We start from the raw sequence: 24528 nt of genomic DNA, 5'->3' as shown, positions 1-24528 counted from the left end.
TGACATTTAACTCACTCCTGGTTGGCGCAGATGCCAATAACAAGTTGTGTCCTCATTTCAAACGGTTCAAAAGTTCAAGGTTACCTATAAGATGTGACGTCCGTGTTTGCGCCCCATAACCAATTCCCATTGGCTGGCAGACGAAAGGGAGGGGCCCTTAAATAGGATGTTTGGTTCGACTTTAACTTTCTGGTTTGGCTGTTCCCAAAGATGCTTCCCAGCTGTTTAAATACTTGAAAACCTGGCAACATGCTTGCACTTATGAATAATGTCAGTCCCAGTTGACACGTTAGTTCGTGACGTTAGTAAATATGATCTAAACCCCGGATTGCAAAACGTGGGCATGCTAGTAAAGAGGCGTTGATGGTGATCTGTTGGCAGGATAAAGTTATCAAACATCAGCAGGAAGCAGCCCGTTCTTGCTTTCAAAATTAAAGTGAAATAAAACGATTTTTTAAAATTAAATCCAAACTAGTTTGTATGTATGCGTTTGCTATTTTGTTTAATTTGGAAAGCAAACAATTATGACAGCAAATAGACTAAGGTCGCCAAATTTGTTGTTAAAGCTTTTACTCAGTTTTTAACAGACATGAAAAGGTTTAGGTTTCTTAGGTCCGCCATATTGAGAGTGGCAAATTCTCTGAAATAAATTATTTTCTTGTAGACATGTTATTTCTTCAGAAAGAAGTATTATTTATAGTAAATCTGTAATTTGTCATGTGCAAAATATTATTTTGTATTATTAATTGTGATTTCAGGCCAAATTTTTTCGAATGATTCACAAATGATTGTGAATTAAATGTGGGTGTATTTTAAGGCAACACCTCAAACACACTGCTAGGGTGACAGAAAAAAGACTACACACTTCACAAAATGGATTCCAATGTGAATATAATGTGAAAATAATAAATATTAAAATAACTGGGGAAGTTTTGGCACAAATTTGGATAATGACCAAATAATAAGGCAAATGAGTTAGAAAAGAGGCCATGGATAAATATTGTTAAGACGTTGGTGTTAGTCACCGACGAAATACAACTTTATTATATAATTTATGGCAAATCAACTACAACCCCAGATGCAAGTACCGCAATTCGCAGTCGTGTTTAAAATAGTGCCCGTCACAATATGGCGGCCACGGTGACGGCCGGTGCTATTTCCCTGTTGTTTTTTGAAGGGGAACTAGCTGCGGAAACCTTTAGCAACTGTAAATTGACTACATAACCCAGAGCGCTGTGTGATTACAGTAGATAGCGTCTGCTTACGGAGTTTTTACCGCTAACCCAGGCATTGCTGGCCGGCAGGTTAATCAGCTAATTGATTTTGAGCCTGATACAGCCGGCAGCGGCCATATGCTACATGTTACGCAATGAAGACGACAGTGACAGAGTGACTTCTCGTAGCTAAAACAAGCTAGCCCGGCTGCTAGCCTAGCTTCAGTCCACACCAAACTTTGAGGTCTCATTTGCTAGTCGGTCGCCGGACAGCAGACTCCGAACCTGCCGCTGCTCGCATTTGTAACACTTTATTTTATAGCCTCCTGTCTCCTCTTCCAATGGCTTTAGTCGCGGCGGCTCGGCGGCTCGCTCAGGCTAGTTTACGGGAATATTCGCGGAGGAGCACGGCGGTGTGGCGGGGAGCCTGGCAGCCGGCGGAGCGGAGTTTCACCACCGGAACACAGCCACTCAGGTGAGTTATTCACGTAGATATTTACTAACGGGAACGACGTGAGTCGTTTAGAGGGACATTTGTTATCAGAAACCCGGAGGAAATGTTCCTGTGTCTTTGCTGTGACCGGGTCAGTTACGTGTTTGACTCAGTCATATTAATCTCCATTGTCAGGTGAAGGAATGAAGTTGGTGTTTGATTCAGCTTAATTTGAATACAAAACATGGAGTGAATTATGTTACAAAACTCAGCTGGTTTCTTGTGAAACATTTAATGTGTGTGATGTCAAGTGGGGCACTTATGAATACTTGTCAGAGCTTGACTGGTGTTTTTTAGGCGTGTAGGGTCTCAAACTCCAGTCCTCGACTTTTAGATGTGCCTCTGCTGCACCACCTGAATAGAATAATTAGGTAATTAGCAAAGCTGGGAGAACTGATCTACACAAGGAGGAGGCAATTAAGCCATTTCATTCCAGTGTTTTGTAGCTGTGGCACATCTAAAAACTGTAGGTCTGCAACCCTCGAGGACTGGAGTTTGAGAAAAGTCACTTTTTCAAAACCAAAAGTTTCCAACAAGCATTCCAGAGAAATTCCTCTTAAATTTTCACTGTGAAGCTTAAATAATGCATGACCCACAGGATGATTCTGCCACTATTGTGTCTCATGTTGACGGTAGTTTGTTGGGAATGAAGTAAAGTGTCCTGCCGATTTTTCTTTTAACCACTTCATACCTTGCACATGTACATAATTAAATAACTTCTATTTTACTGTCATTCCTGCACTTTATATTTTATATTTATATTCCGGAGTAACCTCATAACATTGGAACCTCAAAACATTGTTCTGAGCCGTATGCAACAAAATTTCGTTCTGTATACACCCTGTGCATGCAAAATGATAATAAAGTCAGTCTAAGTTAAGCCTTTTTTTATAGAATATGTGAAATACATTAAAATATGCAAATAGACAAATCAATTCCTTTTTAAAATAATAAACAAAATATGCTTGATAATTTGTAACAAAAGATGATCTGCAGCTAAAAAAATACATTCAAATTGGATAGCAAAAGGTAAACTGTTTAGACTGTTTATTTTCTTTATCTTAGACTAAATATATATATGTATTTTTTTCAATTTTTGGCTTAATTTCTGCCCTTGAGTGTGTGGTTCTTTCAGCAAATTACCTTTTTTGAGTCCATATACAATTACTAGATAACTAAATTAGTTGACAATTATTTCAACAGTCGATTAATCCGATTAATCGTTTCAGCGCAACAAGATTAGAAACCTGCTGGTAAATTTAACTTGTAATCTTTTAAAATATCAAGGAAAAGTTGTAAAAATGAAATGGCACCTTAGTGCAAATCCAAACCGGCATCCTGAAACCTGCAGTGCAGGAAAAACTGGACTCTAAAAACTGTTTATTTAGTTGATAAGTTAAGATGCTGACACTACACACTGAAACAGCAAATAGTTTGGACTTTATTTGATTGGAGGCGTCCTTAGAAAGCCTCTATCTGCCACAAGGTTGCGCTGATCCAGGTTGGCGCTCATGTGAAGGCTGCATTCACAGATGAACTCCTCAGGGACAAACAGCGAGTTTAATTGTGTAATGAGAGGCGAGAAGGCGCTCAGGGTGAAGGTTTGGCTCTCCCCAGCTGGCCGCTCTGACAACACATCAGATCAGAATGTCCGGTTGTGACCATCCTGCGGATAACATGTCGAGGAATCCATGCCGCTGTCCAAAGTTGAACATTTCACTCGGCTGCACGTGTTTGGCCCGTAAAGGTCACGCAGTGCAGGGCAAAGCTGGCTGCAGACTAATAACCAGGGTTTCTGTTTTTTGAGCCGATTAGTCGGGGTTCTCCCTGGTCTTCAGACTTCGAGCAAGTCATCGAGTTTAAAGTTTCAGAGGCATCTGAGGGCATCACTCGTTCACAAATGGGATCACTTAACAGGGATTTTTAATTCACTTTACTAAAAGGATAGGAGGAGAAAATAGTCCCCAGGATGCCATCGTTAAAGGCTTGTTTTTCCACACTTAAATTATGAAACAATATCAAATGCACAAGTTTAAATTCGTCCAAAATGTCCAAACTAAGTCTGCATCTGAATTATTGTAGTGATTTATTATTCTGACAGTTAATTAGGTACATAAGGAAACTGGCATTCTGAAGAGTTTTTATTTAACCACATACTTATACAATGTTAGGAATAAATTAAATGATGCAAGTATGTAAATTAATTATTTTAAAATAAGAAAATGCAATAACATCTTGATCTAGCACTGAAACGATTAATTGGATTAATTGATTATTGAAAGCATCATGAACATATTAGTAATTACCTAGAGTATACAAACTTAAAAAACTATTGCTGACAGAAGAACACCAAACGACAAAAAATATATACATTATGGATTTAAGAAAAAGGCTAAACAAAATATTCTTTGTCAGAAATTATCCTCAAATAGCATTTATTGCTTCACTTATGAAATAAAACTTCTGTTAAACACCTTTTGCTCTCCAATTATTGATTATCTAATCCAAAAACATTAATCAACACATCAGTCAAGCAGAAAGGTTTGAGCTTTTTACATGTTGATGTTAGAAATAATTTTGTAGCTGCTGCAGAAAATGATCAAGCATTCACTAAAAGAATGCTACATTATCATATTTTAGGCCAAAAATATTTATATTTTAAAAGAAAATAATTTAATTGTCATTTTTATGTATTTCTAATATTGCAAGTTGTTAAATAAAAATCTATAGAAAGTGGCAACTTTTTCAGAATAATTGTTCTTTTTAAATTATTTTAAATGCAAAATATGTAGGTTTTTGTGCTGTTTTGACTTAACTATTGCACTGATTATGTTGGGGTTCTTTTCAGCAAATGACCAGTTGATGACTAAATCAGTTGACGATTATTTCCATAATATAAACTTTGCACAGGAGTGTATTTTTGGTGCCACAATGCTGCTTGCAAAGTCCACTTATCCACACGTGTAACTAAAATGTCAGCCGGTTGATTCCATGCAAACTCTAAATCGTTTGGTGCCAGATAACAATATGAGACTTAAATGTCTTGACAGAAATATTTGATTAAACGTTGCTTATTAAACTACAGAAAAACCCTGCCGCTCTTGTAACAACAAGCAGGATGGTAAAAACAATAAATACTTTTTTGACCAGGAAGGTGAATAAATCTGCATGAACCACATCTGTGTTTGCTTTGAAACAACTGATTTTATTTGTCCCTTGTTAGTAAAATTTATTTGAATCTGAAACAATGCTTTAGACAGAAGGAAGCTAATAAAACAAAATAGTTATACGTAGGCCCATCGTGAAAAACAATAAATCAATTAATCGTACGATAAATTAAAACTATCGACCTCATTTTAATTATCGGCTTTATCGTTTCTTCTGGTCTTTTTCTCTTTAATAATGGCTACAAGTCCAGTGAACTAATTTTAAAACCAGGCATTAATCAAAGCTTTACTACAATCTACCTGCAATGCGTGTAGCTAGTGTCAGCGTAAAGTCCTGACCGAATGAAAATCATTATAACCTATTTACGTCACGTTAACGAAGAACAGCTGAAAAGTTACCGGGTTTATCAACTGTGGTAGCAATTTCGCTCCAACTCCTCCTCTTGTCATTTCTATATTCTTTGCATATTGAATAAACATTAATGTTGTTTCCACATATCATCTCCGATGTCCGCTGGACTTCGTGTTGCGCCGTGTCAGCTGTTTGGGATTCTCCTCCATAATTTCCCCTCAGAAAGCACTGAGGGGAAGCCGCGCTTTCTGATTGGCTACCTGTCACATTCAACAGGCTGCGTTAAGCTCCCAGTTGGATCGGAGCGGCCTCGACGATCTACTGTAACACACTACAGGATGATCGTTTACGAAATCGCAAGCGACAATCTTAGAAAGACCAACGTTCTAAGATTGTCGTAAGGGGAGAACCGGGGCAAAAAATCATGTAGTGTGAACTATTGCATCAGGTAGTCGATGTGCCCATCTTCTCTATTTAAATCTAATTATTACTGAAGGGCAACATAATATACACACTTCATAATCTGCACTCTTTGGGTTGAATGTAGTATTTATTTCCACTTTGGCTTTATGTTGTTTAGTTTTTATTCAAGTGTGTTTTTTGTTAATGGAGACTGAGAATCCATTTTATTTTTGTTTTTGGATGTTTTCTTTATTTTGTTTACCAGTTCCAGTGTTCAGTGTTCTTTAGAAAATAAAGTGTATCTATCTTTGGCAGGAAATCACATGCATTATTACGTAATTTCCATTAAATCAGTGTACAGAGGTCTTCAAACAATATTATCGTGTATCGCAATAATTTTTGAGACAATCGTTCAGCAAAATTTGCTATCGTGACAGGCCTAGTCATGCGCTATTACAACCGGAGGATCTGAATATCAGCAGTGCCTAATTGTAATATAAAAATTGTAAAATAATTGTGTGACCATTTTTTTATGAGTAGCAAAATTATCGTAATTTTTTCTTATTTCTGATAAATCTTACGCCTTATTTTAAATGCTCGGAGGGGGAAAAAACGATAAATACCAGCATTATGTCTACGGAACTTTTGTTTGCGGATGAGTGTAACGCCTGACTTTAATAGGTGACGCGCTCCGCTCCTTACGTCAGACGCAAAATATACGACAAACGCTACACGAGGCCGCTGCGCTTTTTCTGTACTTTTACAGGTTAGTGGTAAACTAAAAACTCAGAAATATTCGCTGAAAATGTAGTCAAACTGTGGGGATGTTGGAGAAAGAGGCATAACGTCATTTATAAACAGTTCTTTACGTTAAAAGAATATGTTTCGCTACGCCGCTATCGGCAGCGTAGTGCAAGTTCGCAGGTTAATTTGCCCTTCTCAGTGTCTGACAGGCGGGCCGCCGGTAGCGGTGGATCCGCTTTGCCCTGTGTATTGTCTTAAAGGCATACTGCCAGGTTAAACTAGCAGAGGTTTGTGAAGCTATGTTTTGTGTTTATTCAGTGCGATAACTAATTACAAAGAAATAAGTGTCAAGTAAAACTATTTTGCAAAGCAGGTTAATTTTTCTAAGGTTAATTTATAAAATTGAATACAAGTTAATATATTGTGTAATTTCTGTGCAGGTTAACGTAAAAAGTGAGCTATTGTTGCAGATTGATTTTCTAAACTACAGAAAAGTTATTGTATTGATGTATAAATATTACAGTTTGAATTCTGCCGATTTAGTTCAGAAGAGTATTTAAATATTGAGCTAAAAATGATGGCAGAAACTGGCTGTAGGCGAAAATGTTTGGATTTTTTTAGCATTTAGCTAAAATCTAAATTCAACCAAATTGAGGACGTTCATGCTGCTGAGGAGGGAATGTAAATTTCTCAACATTCAAATGTGAAAGATACAAACCTGAGAAAGTGTATGGAGAGTCTCCTGCCTGTTTCTGAGCTGTCGGTCCTTCTGTTCACACCTCAGTCGTTCAGATCCTGCTTAATTATTTTAATGCAGTTATACTAATTGGGACTTGTTTCTCAGAAGCGCTCCTCTCTGCAGTGATTTGATGGAAGCCGGCTGTTTTCCTTGGTTGGGTTCGGTCCTTTTACTTTTTCTTCACCTCGTAGCTTCGTCCAAAAAGGTTCAAGGATATTTGTGTAATTTGCTTGCTGCCCTCTGCTGGTTGCAGAAGAAATGCTTGGTCAAAGAATGTGTTTTAAAGGATTTGTTTGATTTGATGAAGTTTTAGAGCCGATTAATTTGTTATTGAACTAATTGTTAATTAGTTTGTAATTGACAAATTATTAACTAAAGTATACAGATGCTAAAAGCGGTAACTTGATGAAAAAACAACAGAGTAGTAATTAAATCTAAACGGTACGAATAAATATACATATTTTGCATTTAAGATGGAGAATCTTTATATATGTAAACAAGTGGCAGTTTTAGCTTCACCTGGTTCAAAATATGTGAAATAAAATCTCATATTAAGCACCTTTTGCTATACAATTATTTGTAAATAAAAGAAAAATTAAACAGATTAGTTGACAGCATTCTTTGCTACCTTGCAGGATTATCACATTTTAGGGAATAAAATGTAGATTTTCTATCTAAAAAGGAATTGAATAATTGTTTTTACATATTTTATTGTATTTCTAATATTGTGTAACAAATCTAAAGAATGTGGGAATTATTTCTCTGATCTTAATTTAAAAGAAAAGATAATTGTCAGCTGTCAACTTAGTATTTATGTTGGTATACACACACAAACAGAAATGTAGATTTAACAGGGTTTTCCATATTTTTATGTGAACATTTTTCCCTCTTATTTTTGTCTGTCTTGTGTTTTTGCACCACAATAAACCCTGATTGAGTTTGATTATCAATTAACCTTCAACAGAGCCTGATACTTTACTGTTTGGCTCCAGCTAGCATGCATTGTGTTAATGTAGGAAATTGTTGAAAACATTTAAGTAAAATAAAAAAAACAACCACTTTACATGATGTGTTTATATAATTATGTGAAATTTTATTTTGTGTCTCAGGTCAGACAGCAAGGTGACGGTCCACTTCATCAACCGGGACGGGGAGAAGATCACAGTGAAGGCCTCGCCTGGCGACTCTCTGCTGGACGTCGTCATCAACGAAGACCTGGACTTTGACGGATTCGGTATGAAAACACCACCGATGAATATTGATGATGTCACGGCGAGCAGACGGCGGGATGAAGGAGCTGATGTCTGGGTTTCAGGAGCCTGCGAGGGAACCCTGGCCTGCTCCACGTGTCACCTGATCTTCGACGAAGAGGTGTACAAGAAGCTGGGGCCGGTCACAGACGAGGAGATGGACATGTTGGACTTGGCTTACGGCCTGACCGAGACGTAAGGAAGCACACGAGACGTAACGGGAATGTTTTATTTCATCACATTACAAAACACATTTTAGCACAAGAATCAATTATATTTCTGATGTGAATAAAATAGTGGATTAAATTCACCTTCAGCTCAGGAAAAAAATTAAGAAACCACTTAAAATGATCAGTTTCTCTATATGTTTGAATAAAAGGAACATTGTTCTTTTATTCTAAGAGCTACTGACAACATGTCTGAAATTCAAAGCAAAATTTTGTATTTATTTGCAGAAAAATAACAAAAAGGATGCAGTGCTTTCAGACCTCAAACAAGTTTATATTCATTTAGAAACAACAATAGTAATGTTTTAACTCAAGAGTTTAGAAATCAGTATTTGGTGATGTAAGCATAAATTTAAATGGTGTTTATTATGGTTGTTTTTGGTCTATTTTACAAGCAGTTATTATCGAATAATTCACTCCATAGAAATAGAAAAGTGAGGATTTGAAATGGAGTTTAGTAAATCAAGCAAATAAAGTAGTTAAATTTGATTAAAAGGTTTTAAATTTCTCCCAAAAAAAACTCATACGTAGAGTTGAATTCACAAATGTAGGAAAAAGTGTCAAAATTTTTAGTTTAGTAAGTTTCTGAGTTACAAAAGGTGAAAATTGTCAATGTGTGAAACTAAGAAATGTAGAAGTGTTTTTTCAGAAATCTTTTGAGTTTTTTGGCTGAAATTTTCTACGTTATAATTTTTTGTACACTGGCTTTAATACGTTGTTGCAGATTTTGCACGTTTGCTGTTTTAAGAGAAAAGCATCTAATTTTTATTTTTTCTTGGGTTTATTCTTTTCAGTAATAACCAGATTCGTTCAAACTGTTTCCTATATTCAGTCAAGTTTAATAAGGTGAATCATTTCAGTAAAAGTTTCTAAATAAATATAATTTTACCTTTTGTTAAAGGTTGGTTATAAAAAGACAAACACTTTATCTTGTACTTTACATTTTTCATTGTAAAAAAATGAGAAATTTTGGACAAAAAAACAGGAACTGGGTGTAAATCCTGCTCCACAGCTAGTTGTTGTTTGGTGAAATGTGGAAGCTGCTGTTCTACCAGCTGACGTTGAATATTGTGTATTTATTGCTCTGCTGCAGATCTCGTCTGGGTTGCCAGATCTGCCTGACCAAGTCTCTGGAGGGCATGGTGGCCAGAGTCCCAGAGAGCGTCGCAGACATCCGGCAAACCAAAGACGGCTCCGCTTAGACCGGGACGCGACGCGAACGCACAACGGTGGGTGGAAATCAGCCTCGTCACGGACTGCCGCAGAACCGTCGTCCAGTTTTTTTTATAAAACCGTTTTTCTAGAGTAAAATGCGAACTGTAACCAGAGATTTTACAGAAACTTGTCTCTAGTATAAAATCAACTGTATTTATGAGTTATAAACTGCTGTCTAGCTTAGTTGAATGTCTTATAATCTGGTGTAATAATTTTAATCACCAAGCAATGCTCCTCCAACCAAACTTTGTCACATCTGCAGGAGAAAATAAAGTCGACATAAAATATTGTAAAAAAAAAAAAAAAATGTATCGCCTTAATATTAAATTAGTCCTAAATAGATCTATTTTATCAGACTGTACAGGATTAGAACACACCATGTATAAAAACTGAAATAAAAAAAATCACCTTTCTAACAAGCAGTTTCTGAATCAGAGTTTTCCTTTTAGCTTAGATAATTTAACGTTTTAACTCAACTTAGTTTTAAAACTGCAACATTGGCAACATAGAGCATGTAAAGAAAAATGGCCGTCAAGAACTGGACATGAATCCACAGCAAAAGTATTTCGTAATGTTGCCCTCATGTAGAAATATTCAACGCTACATTTTTAACTTTAAAACCACTCTGTGTAAAAGTTTTTAAATGTGAGAACGACTAAAGTATTTCTAGTTTATTGTTATTTGGCAAAAAATGAAACCTTGCTGCTAAAATTACCAGTCCAATGTGTAAAACTACTTTTCAATCCAATTATAAGTTTAGTTATTGATAAAGGAAGGCAACAGCAGGTATTTTTAAAGTTGGCGACATCTACAAAGATGGAAAACTACCCACTGATATCACAATCTTTAACTCAAAGGCACTAAGCAACCGAAACTAAGAACTGAAACTTGTTAGCACAAGACGATTTGACTAATTCTAAAAAGGTATTTTGATTATTTAAATGAATAATATACGATAGATGCTGTTACTGAATTTCAAACGTAAGACTCTTCAGCAAACAGAAGCTGCTCCAGATCGGGCTCCGCCGTGGCGTCGCTGCATCTCTTCAGCCACTCCTGTTGGCCCTCAGCCAGGGCCAGCGCCACCTCCTGGCTGCTCTGGGGATTGCTGAGCGGGTGGGTGGAGAAGTAGTCCCTCACTGCCTTGGTGGCGCAGGGCGAGAGGCAGAAACGGGCGTGCTGATCTGCATGGGACGGCTTCAGACCCGGGTCGCTGGGCAGCCTGGTGCGGGACAAGGCGGAGGCCTGATCGGCGATCCGCTGCTCTGGTTCTGAGCCTCGGCGCCGAGTCAGCCGGCTGCTGCAGTCCTCCGCCGTTGGAGTTTTGGGTTGTCTGAACAGGGATAGAGCCGGTCTCCCGGGCTTGTAGAAGAACGGCGCTTCGCTCCTCTTCACGTTGACGTTGCCTCCAGGGTTGCTGAGCATGTTGCCCATCTGAATCGTCAGGGAAGATTCTGGCGGCCTGGCGGGTTTGGGAAAGCGAAGGCCGCCTGCGGTCCGGTGGAGCAGGGACGGGCTGGAGGGCGAGTCCTGCGGCGGGTTTTGGATGTTCCCTTTGTCTCCTGCGTCCTTTGAGCCTCGGCGGGACGATTTGGGTTTAGCTTGACTGTTGCAGGTTGGTTTAGTGGCTCCACCCTGTAGGCAGATGTAGGTTAGTCATTCACAAGCTTTCAAGGTGTTTCAAATAAAAGTATCTTTTATTTTTCATAGAGTAATTATTCGACTGAAATAGTAATCTCATGTTTTTTGTCTTCCTCAGGTGTAAAAATGAGACAGAGGCCAGTTTCTCTTAGTCATTCTTCAAAGCAGGTAAGACAAGAGAACATGCCATTTGTAGGGTTTATAGTTGTTAGCTAAATGTAGCTTTGTGTAGCGTTATGGTTGCTTGGTGGTGGTTTTCAGTAAAGAGTTTGTATTTTCTTTGGTGAGTTGAGTAGCTTTTGATTAGTAAGAGGGTTGACACAAATTAAAAGTGTTTTTGATGTAGTTTGTATTTCCAATTTGTTACAACTCTTAAGAGAAAACTGAATTAGACAGAGTGGCTCAGTTGGTAGCATTGTTGTCAGATAATTCATGTTTGAATTGGAGGAAACTTCAGTAGTTATCTGTGGAACCAGTTGTTTGTGTAGTAAGAAATGTCACATTTGAAAGTAAAACCAAAATCCTTTATTAGGATTTTGTGTTTTTGCAGTGCAGCATCAGATTATAAATCTAATCTGCTTTTCTCCATGTTTATGTTTTGAGTCAGTCGTGTAAAACTTTAGATATGAGTTTAGACAAGTAGGCATGTTTTTGTAGTATTTTCTGATTATGCTTAAGGAACATCTGGCATGTTCTCTTGTGTTTTTCTGCTTTCTAAGTAGTAAATCAAACAGTCAAGTTTAGTAAATGCAGACTGAATTTATTAGAGCAGTTTTTAGCTAGTTGTCAGGCTTGTTTCCTTTGAATCAACACAGGTGAATCTCATGATGCGTTTCAGGTGGCGTGCCAACCTTAGAGAGGGTGACGGATATTTGAGCATCACAAGAGTGTCGTAAATATGTGGGATGGCTGGAGAAACCTCACAGCCATCCCACATATTTACAACACTCTTGTGATGCTCAAATATCCGTAACTCCACCTGAAACACATCATGAGGTTCAGGTGTGTTGTTGGAAAGGAGGCTGAAGACATTGATGCTCAGTTTCTCCTCACCGCCCGCCTCTCCTCCTCCAAACTCTCTTGCTGAGTCAGCGAAAGCCTCCTGTCCTTCTTCAGCCAGGAGTTGGGGTGGAGGCCCATGTGGCCTTTCAGCGCCCCCTTGTGGAGAGCCTCTTTAGAAGACACAGTCTGTGGATGCGTTGGTTTGGCCAGGTGTGAGTTGGGATCCAGGGATGACAGAGTGAACAAACTGACTACACCCGTCATGTCGCCACCACTGCTTGAACCTTCACCCAGCTCCTCCTCTTCCTCCTCACCAGCAGATATGTAGGGACAGAACCTGGCAGCATACGCTATAGCGGGCTCTGAGCAGCGCCGCCTTTGGGAATGCTGAGCTTCCAGGGAGGGCGACGTCTCAGCAGTCGGGGCTTCTGGGTCCTGGTCGTAGTCGCTGAACGTCAAGATGGAGTCCAGGCTGCTTGGTCGAAGAGGCCGTCTGCAGAAACCAGGAGAACCGCCGCTGCTGTCGTCCAACTCGTTCTCCAGACTGTCGTAGGACGAATCGGTCAGAGGGTAAACCCAGGACTCTGCAAGCACAAGAAGGTTAGATGTCAAAACTCTAGATATCTAGTTAAGTATCTGACTGTACAGTTAGATACATAACTAGATATCTACCTCTAGATATCTACAGTTAGATACTTAACTCTAGATATCTAACTCTAGACATCTACCTATAGATATCTAGAGGTAGACATCTACAGGTAGATATCTAACTGTAGATATCTACAGGTAGATATCTACAGTTGGATATCTACAGTTCAATGTCTACAGTTAAGTATCAAGTTAGATACTTAACTCTAGACATCTAACTGTAGATATCTAGAGTTAAGTATCAAGTTAGATACTTAACTCTAGACATCTACAGGTAGATATCTACAGTTGGATGTCTAGAGTTAAGTATCTAACTTGATACTTAACTCTAGACATCTAACTCTAGACATCCAACTGTAGATATCTACAGTTGGATATCTAGCGTTAAGTATCTAACTTGATACTTAACTCTAGACATCCAACTGTAGATATCTACAGGTAGATGTCTAGAGTTAAGTATCTAACTTGATACTTAACTCTAGACATCCAACTGTAGATATCTACAGTTAGATGTCTAGAGTTAAGTATCTAACTTGATACTTAACTCTAGACATCTAACTCTAGACATCCAACTGTAGATATCTACAGTTAGATGTCTAGAGTTAAGTATCTAACTTGATACTTAACTCTAGACATCTAACTGTAGATATCCACCTGTAGATACCTGTAGATATCCAACTGTAGATATCTATAGGTAGATATCTACAGTTGGATATCTACAGTTCAATGTCTACAGTTAAGTATCAAGTTAGATACTTAACTCTAGACATCTAACTGTAGATATCTAACTGTAGATATCTACAGTTCAATGTCTACAGTTAAGTATCAAGTTAGATACTTAACGCTAGATATCCAACTGTAGATATCTACAGTTGGATTTCTAGAGTTAGATGTCTAGAGTTAAGTATCTAACTTGATACTTAACTCTAGACATCTAACTGTAGACGTCTAACTGTAGATATCCAACTGTAGATATCTACAGTTGGATATCTAGAGTTAAGTATCTAACTTGATACTTAACTGTAGACATCTACCTGTAGATATCTACAGTTAAGTATCAAGTTAGATACTTAACTCTAGACATCTAACTGTAGACGTCTAACTGTAGATATCCAACTGTAGATATCTACAGTTGGATATCTAGAGTTAAGTATCTAACTTGATACTTAACTGTAGACATCTACCTGTAGATATCTACAGTTGGATATCTACAGTTCAATGTCTACAGTTAAGTATCAAGTTAGATACTTAAGGCTAGACATCTAACTGTAGATATCTACAGGTAGATATCTACAGTTAGACGTCTACAGTTAGATGTCTAGAGTTAAGTATCAAGTTAGATACTTAACGCTAGACATCTAACTGTAGATATCTACAGTTGGATGTCTAGAGTTAAGTATCAAGTTAGATACTTAACTCTAGACATCTAACTGTAGATATCTAACTGTAGATATCCAACTGTAGATATCTACAGTTGGATATCTAGCGTTAAGTATCTAACTTGATACTTAATTCTAGACATCGAACTGTAGATATCCAACTGTAGATATCTACCTGTAGATATCCAACTGTAGATATCTACAGGTAGATATCTACAGTTGGATATCTACAGTTCAATGTCTACAGTTAAGTATCAAGTTAGATACTTAACTCTAGACATCTAACTGTAGACGTCTAACTGTAGATATCCAACTGTAGATATCTACAGTTGGATATCTAGAGTTAAGTATCTAACTTGATACTTAACTGTAGACATCTACCTGTAGATATCTACAGTTGGATATCTACAGTTCAATGTCTACAGTTAAGTATCAAGTTAGATACTTAACTCTAGACATCTAACTGTAGACGTCTAACTGTAGATATCCAACTGTAGATATCTACAGTTGGATATCTAGAGTTAAGTATCTAACTTGATACTTAACTGTAGACATCTACCTGTAGATATCTACAGTTGGATATCTACAGTTCAATGTCTACAGTTAAGTATCAAGTTAGATACTTAACTCTAGACATCTAACTGTAGATATCCAACTGTAGATATCTACAGTTGGATGTCTACAGTTAGATGTCTAGAGTTAAGTATCTAACTTGATACTTAACTGTAGACGTCTAACTGTAGATATCTACAGTTAGACGTCTACAGTTAGATGTCTAGAGTTAAGTATCAAGTTAGATACTTAACGCTAGACATCTAACTGTAGATATCTAACTGTAGATATCCAACTGTAGATATCTACAGTTGGATATCTAGAGTTAAGTATCAAGTTAGATACTTAACTCTAGACATCTAACTGTAGATATCTAACTGTAGATATCCAACTGTAGATATCTACAGTTGGATGTCTAGAGTTAAGTATCAAGTTAGATACTTAACTCTAGACATCTAACTGTAGATATCTAACTGTAGATATCCAACTGTAGATATCTACAGTTGGATATCTAGAGTTAAGTATCTAACTTGATACTTAACTGTAGACATCTACCTGTAGATATCTACAGTTGGATATCTAGCGTTAAGTATCTAACTTGATACTTAATTCTAGACATCCAACTGTAGATATCTACCTGTAGATATCTACCTGTAGATATCCAACTGTAGATATCTACAGGTAGATATCTACAGTTGGATATCTACAGTTCAATGTCTACAGTTAAGTATCAAGTTAGATACTTAACTCTAGACATCTAACTGTAGATATCCAACTGTAGATATCTACAGTTGGATGTCTACAGGTAGATATCTACAGTTAGATATCTACAGTTAGATGTCTAGAGTTAAGTATCTAACTTGATACTTAACTGTAGACATTGAACTGTAGATATCCAACTGTAGATATCTACAGTTAGACGTCTACAGTTAGATGTCTAGAGTTAAGTATCAAGTTAGATACTTAACTCTAGACATCTAACTGTAGATATCTAACTGTAGATATCTACAGGTAGACATCTAACTGTAGATATCTACAGGTAGATATCTACAGTTAGACGTCTACAGTTAGATGTCTAGAGTTAAGTATCAAGTTAGATACTTAACTCTAGACATCTAACTGTAGATATCCAACTGTAGATATCTACAGTTGGATGTCTACAGTTGGATGTCTAGAGTTAAGTATCAAGTTAGATACTTAACTCTAGACATCTAACTGTAGATATCCAACTGTAGATATCTACAGTTGGATGTCTACAGTTAGATGTCTAGAGTTAAGTATCTAACTTGATACTTAACTGTAGACGTCTAACTGTAGATATCTACAGTTGGATGTCTACAGTTAGATGTCTAGAGTTAAGTATCTAACTTGATACTTAACTGTAGACATCTACCTGTAGATATCTACAGTTGGATATCTAGCGTTAAGTATCTAACTTGATACTTAATTCTAGACATCCAACTGTAGATATCTACCTGTAGATATCTACCTGTAGATATCCAACTGTAGATATCTACAGGTAGATATCTACAGTTGGATATCTACAGTTCAATGTCTACAGTTAAGTATCAAGTTAGATACTTAACTCTAGACATCTAACTGTAGATATCCAACTGTAGATATCTACAGTTGGATGTCTACAGTTAGATGTCTAGAGTTAAGTATCTAACTTGATACTTAACTGTAGACGTCTAACTGTAGATATCTACAGGTAGATATCTACAGTTAGACGTCTACAGTTGGATATCTAGAGTTAAGTATCAAGTTAGATACTTAACTCTAGACATCTAACTGTAGATATCTAACTGTAGATATCCAACTGTAGATATCTACAGTTGGATGTCTAGAGTTAAGTATCAAGTTAGATACTTAACTCTAGACATCTAACTGTAGATATGTAACTGTAGATATCCAACTGTAGATATCTACAGTTGGATATCTAGAGTTAAGTATCTAACTTGATACTTAACTGTAGACATCTACCTGTAGATATCTACAGTTGGATATCTAGCGTTAAGTATCTAACTTGATACTTAATTCTAGACATCGAACTGTAGATATCCAACTGTAGATATCTACAGGTAGATATCTACAGTTGGATATCTACAGTTCAATGTCTACAGTTAAGTATCAAGTTAGATACTTAACTCTAGACATCTAACTGTAGATATCTAACTGTAGATATCCAACTGTAGATATCTACAGTTGGATGTCTAGAGTTAAGTATCAAGTTAGATACTTAACTCTAGACATCTAACTGTAGATATCTAACTGTAGATATCCAACTGTAGATATCTACAGTTGGATATCTAGAGTTAAGTATCTAACTTGATACTTAACTGTAGACATCTAACTGTAGATATCTACAGTTGGATGTCTAGAGTTAAGTATCAAGTTAGATACTTAACTCTAGACATCTACAGTTAGATACTTAACTCTTTACTGTTAATTTAAAATGTTTTTACCTAAACTGCTCTCCTCTCTGCTTTGTCTCCTTGGCAACCCCCCGAACATGATGGACGGCTCCTCCCCCAGGATCTGCTCACAGTGATCAATCATGAACCTGATCAGCTCACACACCTGCAACGCAAGAGAGAAAATAAAAACTTTGAATCCAACAAAGAATAAAAGGCATTTCTGTCGTTTTTAAGAAAATTAACCTACATTTGAAAAATCAAACTTCTAAATGTAAACCTTTCAGCCTCTTTGAAAGCCCACTGTGGTTTATAAGCTTTAAATGCTCTGCTAGTGAAAACCCAAAGTTTCTCCAGACTCACAAGCTGCATTGTTAGTCCAGATCTCACCTTTTTAGTTCCTCGTCCTTCCACCTCCGGACTGCAAGGCGCTCCTGGAGGCCACAGCAAACTGGGGGCGATGCACACCGACAGATTGAAGGACGTCATCTGGTTCTCCTGAGCTTTGACCTGGACGGCATGCAGCACGGCCAGCAGGTGGCGCAGCAGCAGCGCGTTCTCCTTAGCCAGCCGACCAATCATCCTGCAGAGAACAGCGAAAACTGTCACACTCTGAGTTTGAGTTTCAGTTCAAACATAGAGGAGCAGTTACCTCTTTATGTCTAGGACCTGTTCTTCCTCATCATCCTCTTCCTCTAACACATCCATCCATTCCTCATAGACTTCACTGCCCAATAAGCTGCCTGGGATTCTGCGCAGGAAATCCTGAAAAACAAAGTATTACTCAGAGAAATTACAACTAGTATAGACTCTGATGCACACATCAAATCAGTATTTCTCTAACTTTGGTCCACAGGCGCCCCCTAGTGGTCTGCAAGGTACTGCATGTAAACAACCATTTATTTCCCTTGAATCAAACACAAAGTGTGGTGCTACAGCTAGCTAACAGTTGAGATACAACACAAAACTACCTCCTATAATTTCTATCTAAGAAATTCAGGTTTTCTGTTATAAGTGAAGGAGTTGTGAGTATTTCTGTACCTTAAAGACTCCAGCGATGATGAAGACGTGCTCCTTGGTGAGAGGAAGCTCAGAGTCTCCGCCATCCAGAGATTCCCGGAGCTCTCTGACGGCCCGCGCCCCGGCAGACCTGCGGAATATTCCGCGGGTCCAGCAGCCCTCATGGTACAAGAACACCAGCATGTCCTGATGGGGAAAAACAGCCAGAACTTTGATTATTGTTCACAAAAATCTGATTTGCAACATCAAATATTTCAAATTAAATAAAAATATTCACTAAGAAGTTGAACAAAAATATACATTTTAGAAATTGAATAAGCTAATTAACTAATTAATTAGCAAACACCTTTAAGTGGACTCAGTCTGGTTCTGCAGGCTATATTTGGGGTTTTCATTAGTTGTCGATTCAAATCAACCTTACAAGGAATAAATATTTGAAATATGTGTAATGATTAATTGGAATTACTGATAGAAATCCACCTTTCCATGTTATTCTAATTTTATGACCAGCACCTGAATGAATATGAGAAGAGACGTCTGCCAATGTTCATCGTGAGAAATGAAGCGAAACGTTACTTTACAAGATGAATTGTATATTTTATAATAAAATACAAAGAAATATTTCACTAAATATAATCATTCTGGGTGAATTAAAGAGGAAAAAAGCCTCCAATTACCCACTACTCAATATGACGAATGTGTGAAACAACTTTGGTCCTATTAATGAATAAAATTATCTAAACTTAAAGGTTGGATGTCTAAACATTCTTCAGTGTTGGACTTATGAGTTTTCCACTGTGTGTGTGTTGGTCTCCGCTCACCATAATCGGCTTGGGCAGAGCGCCGTCCACGCAGACGGAGCTGAGCGGCCGGCCGAACAGGCGGCCCGGAGCGTCTCCGGCCGGCGGCGGCTCGTTCAGGTGAGACGCCGATCCTCTCCAGAAGGCCCAACCCACGAGCGAACGCCGCCTTTTGAACGACTTCTGGGAGAAATCTGAAACGTTGCAGAGAGAATTCTCAACGTTGTTCTCGTTTCTACAAAACGCCGGCAGGAAGCGGAGAAACACGGCGTACCTGCGAGCGGGTGGTGCTGAGGAGGTTCTGCAGGGCGGGGCTTCAGGATGAACTGACACTGCTTGTACACCTGCATCTGCTCCACCTGCATGGCCATCTGTCGGTCAGCAGGGGGCGCCGCGGCGTCCCGGCCGCCTCCTCCCTGAACCGCTGAGCTTTTCACGTGACTCATCTGGATGCTGAAGGGAAACTCATGACCTGAAGAGGAGAGGAGACGAAAAAACTGAATCTTACCAAATTTAGTGCAAATTTCTTAGTACACTTAAAATAAGACAAAAAAAAAAACAAGTAACTTTTCACCAAGATATAGGAATTTATATTAACTCTAAATCCTTAGTATTGATGTGAAATAACTCACACTTTATCATCAATGTTAAGGAATTATTAACTTAAAACAAACTCGTATATCTTGGTGAAAGCTTATCTATACATTAGTTTTGTCTTATTTCAAGTGTACTAAGGAATTTGCACTAGAAACTAGACAAAATACTTGGTAAGATTTTATGTTTTTGCAGTGTATCTGATTTGTGACTTAGCCTTAAATATGCTAATCACACTTCTTTAATTTTCTGTCAGGAAACAGTTTGAGTCGCACGTAGATTTCATTACGTTCTGACTCGACGATGTTGCTTTCTATATAGCCTTTGCTAGCGAGCATTTTGCATTCATAATTGCCAAATGTAAATTATCAGCAGTTATCTGGACGACATTCGTTTCCACCATTGGCTTAATTTAGCTCTACAACTCTATAAAATATATAATTTTCTGTTATGTTTCATGGAGGCTTTAAAAATGATTTGTATTGGAGTTACTGAAACCTGAAATCTGTTTCAGAATAAAAGAACTGAATGAGTGTGTAGCTCACCAATCAGAGGGTAAGGTGTGTTGTCCCTCTTGGAGACGACCCACAGCTGGAAGTCTTTGACGTTTCCCTGACAACGACACATAAACGGTGACAGGTTTGAGGTCCAACAACAACAAAAAATGCGTTCTGTCTGCATCCAGACTGACAGAATGTTTGGGCTAACCCGCATCTCCAACTTTACTCACTATGATGCCGAACTGCTGCAGGGCCAGGCGGATCACCTCATTGGCCGAGTCCCAGTTGCTGACAGGAAGTGTCTTGGTCTGATCAGAGGGGTCAGAGGTCAGGAGAGGATCAGCGTACTGAGACAGAGGATCGTTGAGGCGTTACGTTCTGCTGCCGGATTCAAACTCACAACGGCAAAAGTGTTCAGCCCCTTCCCGTAAACTCTCAGAGGAATCGTCTTCGGCTCCTCCTTCTCCTTCTCTTCTTTTATCCGACTGCAGAGAGAAAAAACAAATCGATTAAAAACCTGATCATCTCTGCGGATATACAAAAGATCAATCAATGTTCAGTAAAAGTATTTCACCTCTTGAGGAGGGAAAGCCATCTCTCTTTCTGTTCAGCCGAGCTAAAAGAAAGTATGAAGAGAGTTAACAGCTTAAACACAAATATTAATAAACCCTGTTGAAAATTATGAAGAGCTCAAAATAAACTTGACATTTAGGTGATAATTAAGAACCACATTAACTAGGAATGTTAGTTCTCCATTAACGAGTCAATATAAATTGGATTTTCTCTTTTATCACAAAGATAAAAGAGAAAAAAACATCAAAGGCTGCATTTTTCATAATATGCTGAATTTTAAAAATTTGTCAGCTGAATAAACAGAAAATGTTGATTTTTCTCAGATTTATAAAATGTAACAAAACAGGAATTTCTTCAGTTTCTGAATAGAAAAATAACAGATGAAAAGAATAAAACATGTGAAACATTTAATTCCCCATGAACAGAAATGTTCATACAGAAGTACCGTCTGTCTTTGCACTTAAAGAAATGTAAAACCTTTTCTCTTTTTCCTTCATTTTAATATTTTTTTATTGTTATGCTGTCTCCCGTCCTACAGAAGAGAGTTTGGGCCACAATTCAGACTTTCTTCTTAGAAGTAAAATTGTTTAAATTGTTTAAACATCATCAGATAAATCTAATCTTAAAACTCAAAACTACCAAAACCTTTTGGGACAGTCTGGATCAAGTGCAGCATAACTGACACAAACTAAACATTTATTTGAACTTTGACATAGACTGAGATCAAATTAAAATTCTAAGGAAAAAAGCCCCAATTCTGGCCCTAATCCTCGTCTCTAGTTGAAGATTAGGGCCTCATCTACGGAAGAAAAATTGTGACATAAAGAACAGAAACATGATGCCACAAGCACGGCTGATTTTGAGGGCTGTTGTGAGGAGTTTGCATCCCTAATGGGAACTTTATGGACAGCAGTCCGGTTCTGTTCCATCAGAACAGGAGGTTCTCCTTCCCAGCTGGGTTATTTGTAGATTTATACGCTGCTGTGTTCATTCTTCATCCTGTCTGCTCTGTTTCTTAGACATTTAAGATGCACTTTGCAGCATCGCCAGCATATCTCATCTGTTGAAACGTAAACACGGCGTGTGCAGCTCAGACCCAAATTCTGATTAGCTTCTCTGTTTGTCTTTGTCTACGGGATACGTGTTGACACCATAAACGTTTGGATTTTTGGTTTTCGCTGTAAATGTGTGTTACCTAAACAGAGCCACGCAGTTCCAGGTGGGCCAGCCCATGACGAAGCTCCGCTCCGGGTTTGTGCTTCCCTCACACACCTCGTCCGTACAGCCTGCCGTCCACGTCTCACACACGCGCACCTGGACTTTCTGCTTGAAGTTGTTGGCTGACCTGGAGATGCGGATGTCACACACGCTGATCGATGCCACAAAACACACGAAAAGGCACACTAGCTGCTGGTGCTTACTTGGCTTTGGCGATCACCAGAACGTCGCTGAAGAGGAAGAGGTGCCGGTCCTGGGTCTGCATGCCCGTCTTCAGCTGGGCGTGTCCGTAGAGGAGGAAGAACCTTTCAGAGCTGGTCAGGAAGGACCGGACCAGCGGACAGGTTTCTGGACATGTGGGGAACGAGACACTCTCTCTGGAATGAGAACAAACAGGAACTCCCGTCATGAACTGTGGAGAAAGTGAGTTGTTCCTGCTAGAGGCTAGAGGTGAACCGTTCGCCAGTCACCAATCTTTAACCTGACCTGCAGATTCTGATTCTGATCAAAACCATTTTTTTGTTTGAAATGTTCCTAAATATAGCAAGAATGTCACTGAGTTGGTAACAGTGGGGTGAATATTGCTAACTGCCAATGTGCAGACGTGACCTGGTGGGCGGCGCTAGAGGTCACATCTTTCTCACTGGAGAGCAAAAGAGGAAGGTGGTTGATTTTAAGATCTTTGAAATCAACCAAAGAGGTACATTCTTATCTTCACGTGTAAGTATCAGCTGATAATCTCCCAAAATGAAGAAAATCGGCGCCGATAAGTCGTTGCATCCCTAATTCCTGTTGCTTCAGTTTCTCATATAAGTCCCTCCTCTGATCAGCTCTTTAAAATCAATACTCAATCAATACAGAGCCACCGACTCTGATCTGATGACAGAAAGTAACTATCTGGTCTTTCATAGGTTCTTAAATTATTTGGAACTGAATCAAATCTACAAAGTCAAAATGCAAAATCAATGTGTTCAAAACTAAGTACACCCTATGATTAATCAACAGCGATGAATTAAGAGTCTAAAATACTTTGCTTATTAGTATTTTAGTGCTTCACACTTGCCAAGATGTTGTAATATATGGTTTGCTGCTGTGCATTATGGGTAACCATCTACTTTGGTTTTATTTGTCCTAGAAACAGTGATGCCAGTTTGCTAACCTATAAACTGAATTGTCTAGTGTAGCACTTTGGCTGAAAGCAAGAAAAAGTAATAGGGTTTAATAAATTAGTTTGAAGCATTATTATTAATATTAAACTCATTCAAATAATAAATTAGAATATAATCCGAGTTTCATTGAAGATTTCTAAACCTAGTTGGTCTCTGATTGGTTAGTTCAGCAGTGTGTCCCTTGCCCTGCAGGAGCATTTTAATTAGGTTACTTATTCTTCACTTTCACACTCCGTATGTCCAAAGCTGCTCTATTAATAGGCGCCTGATCCTTGGATAAGCTTGTCAACAGCAGGATTATCAATTAGAGTGGATCTAAACACTTTACTCATAGGTGTGTGAATCATTTCAAACTCCGCACACATGTGTGTGTGTTAATCAGAGCGAAGGCGTATTACATCAATTCACATCTGTAGGCGGCCTTAACTAGAGGAAAGCAATTCTTCCTCTAAATAAGCTACAGCTGCGTTGACACTGCAGCCGGAAGTGACCCTATTCCGACTTTTTCCCCTTAATGCGACCTGTATCTGAGTTTTTCATGACAGTCTGTACACAGGTCGGTATTTTTTTTTCTAAGATATCCATTCCACTTGGATACCTTTTCAAATATGACCCGACTCTGTACGGCCAGGTCGGATTCCTCCGACCTGAACGTATTTAGTCATTTATACTCGACAAAAATATCACTATCCCGCGCAAGCGGGAAGAAATACAACAACCATGGCGGACGATAACGAGGATTAAGTTGTTAATATGATGACTCTGGTCGGAGAACAACTTTAAAATCATAAAATATGCTCCACCGTTAGCATCCACATTTACTTACGCTAACACTGGGCACTTCTTTATGGCGGTTGGTAAAACACCGAGCACGCGCCCTGTGCGTGACGTCATCGCGCCCTCTACTGCGCATGCGGGCACTCTACTGCGCATGCGCAACACTTTCAATTCGTTTGCCGTTCTGTCAGACACTGGCATTAAAACATGCTTTTATTTAATCAACAAAATGACGTAGAAGTTAAATCGCCATAGCGGCTAATTAGCGGTTAGCTAGTCAGACCATCAAAGAACAGGGAGGCGAGTTTTACACGGGGCTGGGTTTGTAGTTGACTGTAGCTAAAGCTAAACCCTGCTTTAAAATCACTTTGAAACCACGACAGTGCATATATGTCCATCTAGTTATCACTGAAAATAATTTATTGACTTATGTATCTT

The 24528-nt window shown here is 38.4% G+C and overlaps 2 protein-coding genes and 1 long non-coding RNA gene across 3 annotated transcripts in view; 2 read left to right on the top strand and 1 right to left on the bottom strand.

The window, feature by feature from the left end:
* The first annotated feature begins 1156 nt into the window (after positions 1-1156).
* Positions 1157-10125, top strand: LOC116715839 (adrenodoxin). The gene is made up of 4 exons (XM_032556534.1): positions 1157-1689; positions 8221-8345; positions 8427-8556; positions 9682-10125. Exons 1-4 carry the CDS (start codon positions 1556-1558, stop codon positions 9788-9790), a joined length of 498 nt encoding a protein of 165 aa, XP_032412425.1. The 5' UTR covers positions 1157-1555; the 3' UTR covers positions 9791-10125.
* Positions 9867-24528, bottom strand: part of LOC116715837 (rho GTPase-activating protein 20-like) — an 18413-nt gene continuing 3751 nt past the window's right edge. Inside the window, exons 3-16 of the mRNA XM_032556529.1 lie at positions 22348-22521; positions 22122-22271; positions 20928-20969; positions 20754-20838; positions 20584-20661; positions 20399-20465; positions 19534-19731; positions 19281-19453; positions 18481-18645; positions 18092-18204; positions 17830-18022; positions 17491-17605; positions 12498-13030; positions 9867-11438 (exon numbers count right to left, since the gene is read on the bottom strand). Coding sequence (XP_032412420.1) covers positions 10779-11438; positions 12498-13030; positions 17491-17605; positions 17830-18022; positions 18092-18204; positions 18481-18645; positions 19281-19453; positions 19534-19731; positions 20399-20465; positions 20584-20661; positions 20754-20838; positions 20928-20969; positions 22122-22271; positions 22348-22521 — 2746 coding nt within the window. The 3' untranslated portion in view covers positions 9867-10778. The remainder of the gene's footprint in view (positions 11439-12497; positions 13031-17490; positions 17606-17829; positions 18023-18091; positions 18205-18480; positions 18646-19280; positions 19454-19533; positions 19732-20398; positions 20466-20583; positions 20662-20753; positions 20839-20927; positions 20970-22121; positions 22272-22347; positions 22522-24528) is intronic.
* LOC116715840 (uncharacterized) lies at positions 12907-17650 on the top strand. The gene is made up of 2 exons (XR_004338267.1): positions 12907-13046; positions 17561-17650. It is a non-coding gene; the product is annotated as an uncharacterized LOC116715840 (long non-coding RNA).

The sequence above is a fragment of the Xiphophorus hellerii genome, chromosome 24 (assembly GCF_003331165.1).
Source record: "Xiphophorus hellerii strain 12219 chromosome 24, Xiphophorus_hellerii-4.1, whole genome shotgun sequence".
NCBI classification, from domain to species: domain Eukaryota; kingdom Metazoa; phylum Chordata; class Actinopteri; order Cyprinodontiformes; family Poeciliidae; genus Xiphophorus; species Xiphophorus hellerii.
The sequence above is the reverse complement of the archived record's forward strand: the minus strand, read 5'-3'. Positions and strand labels throughout refer to the sequence as shown.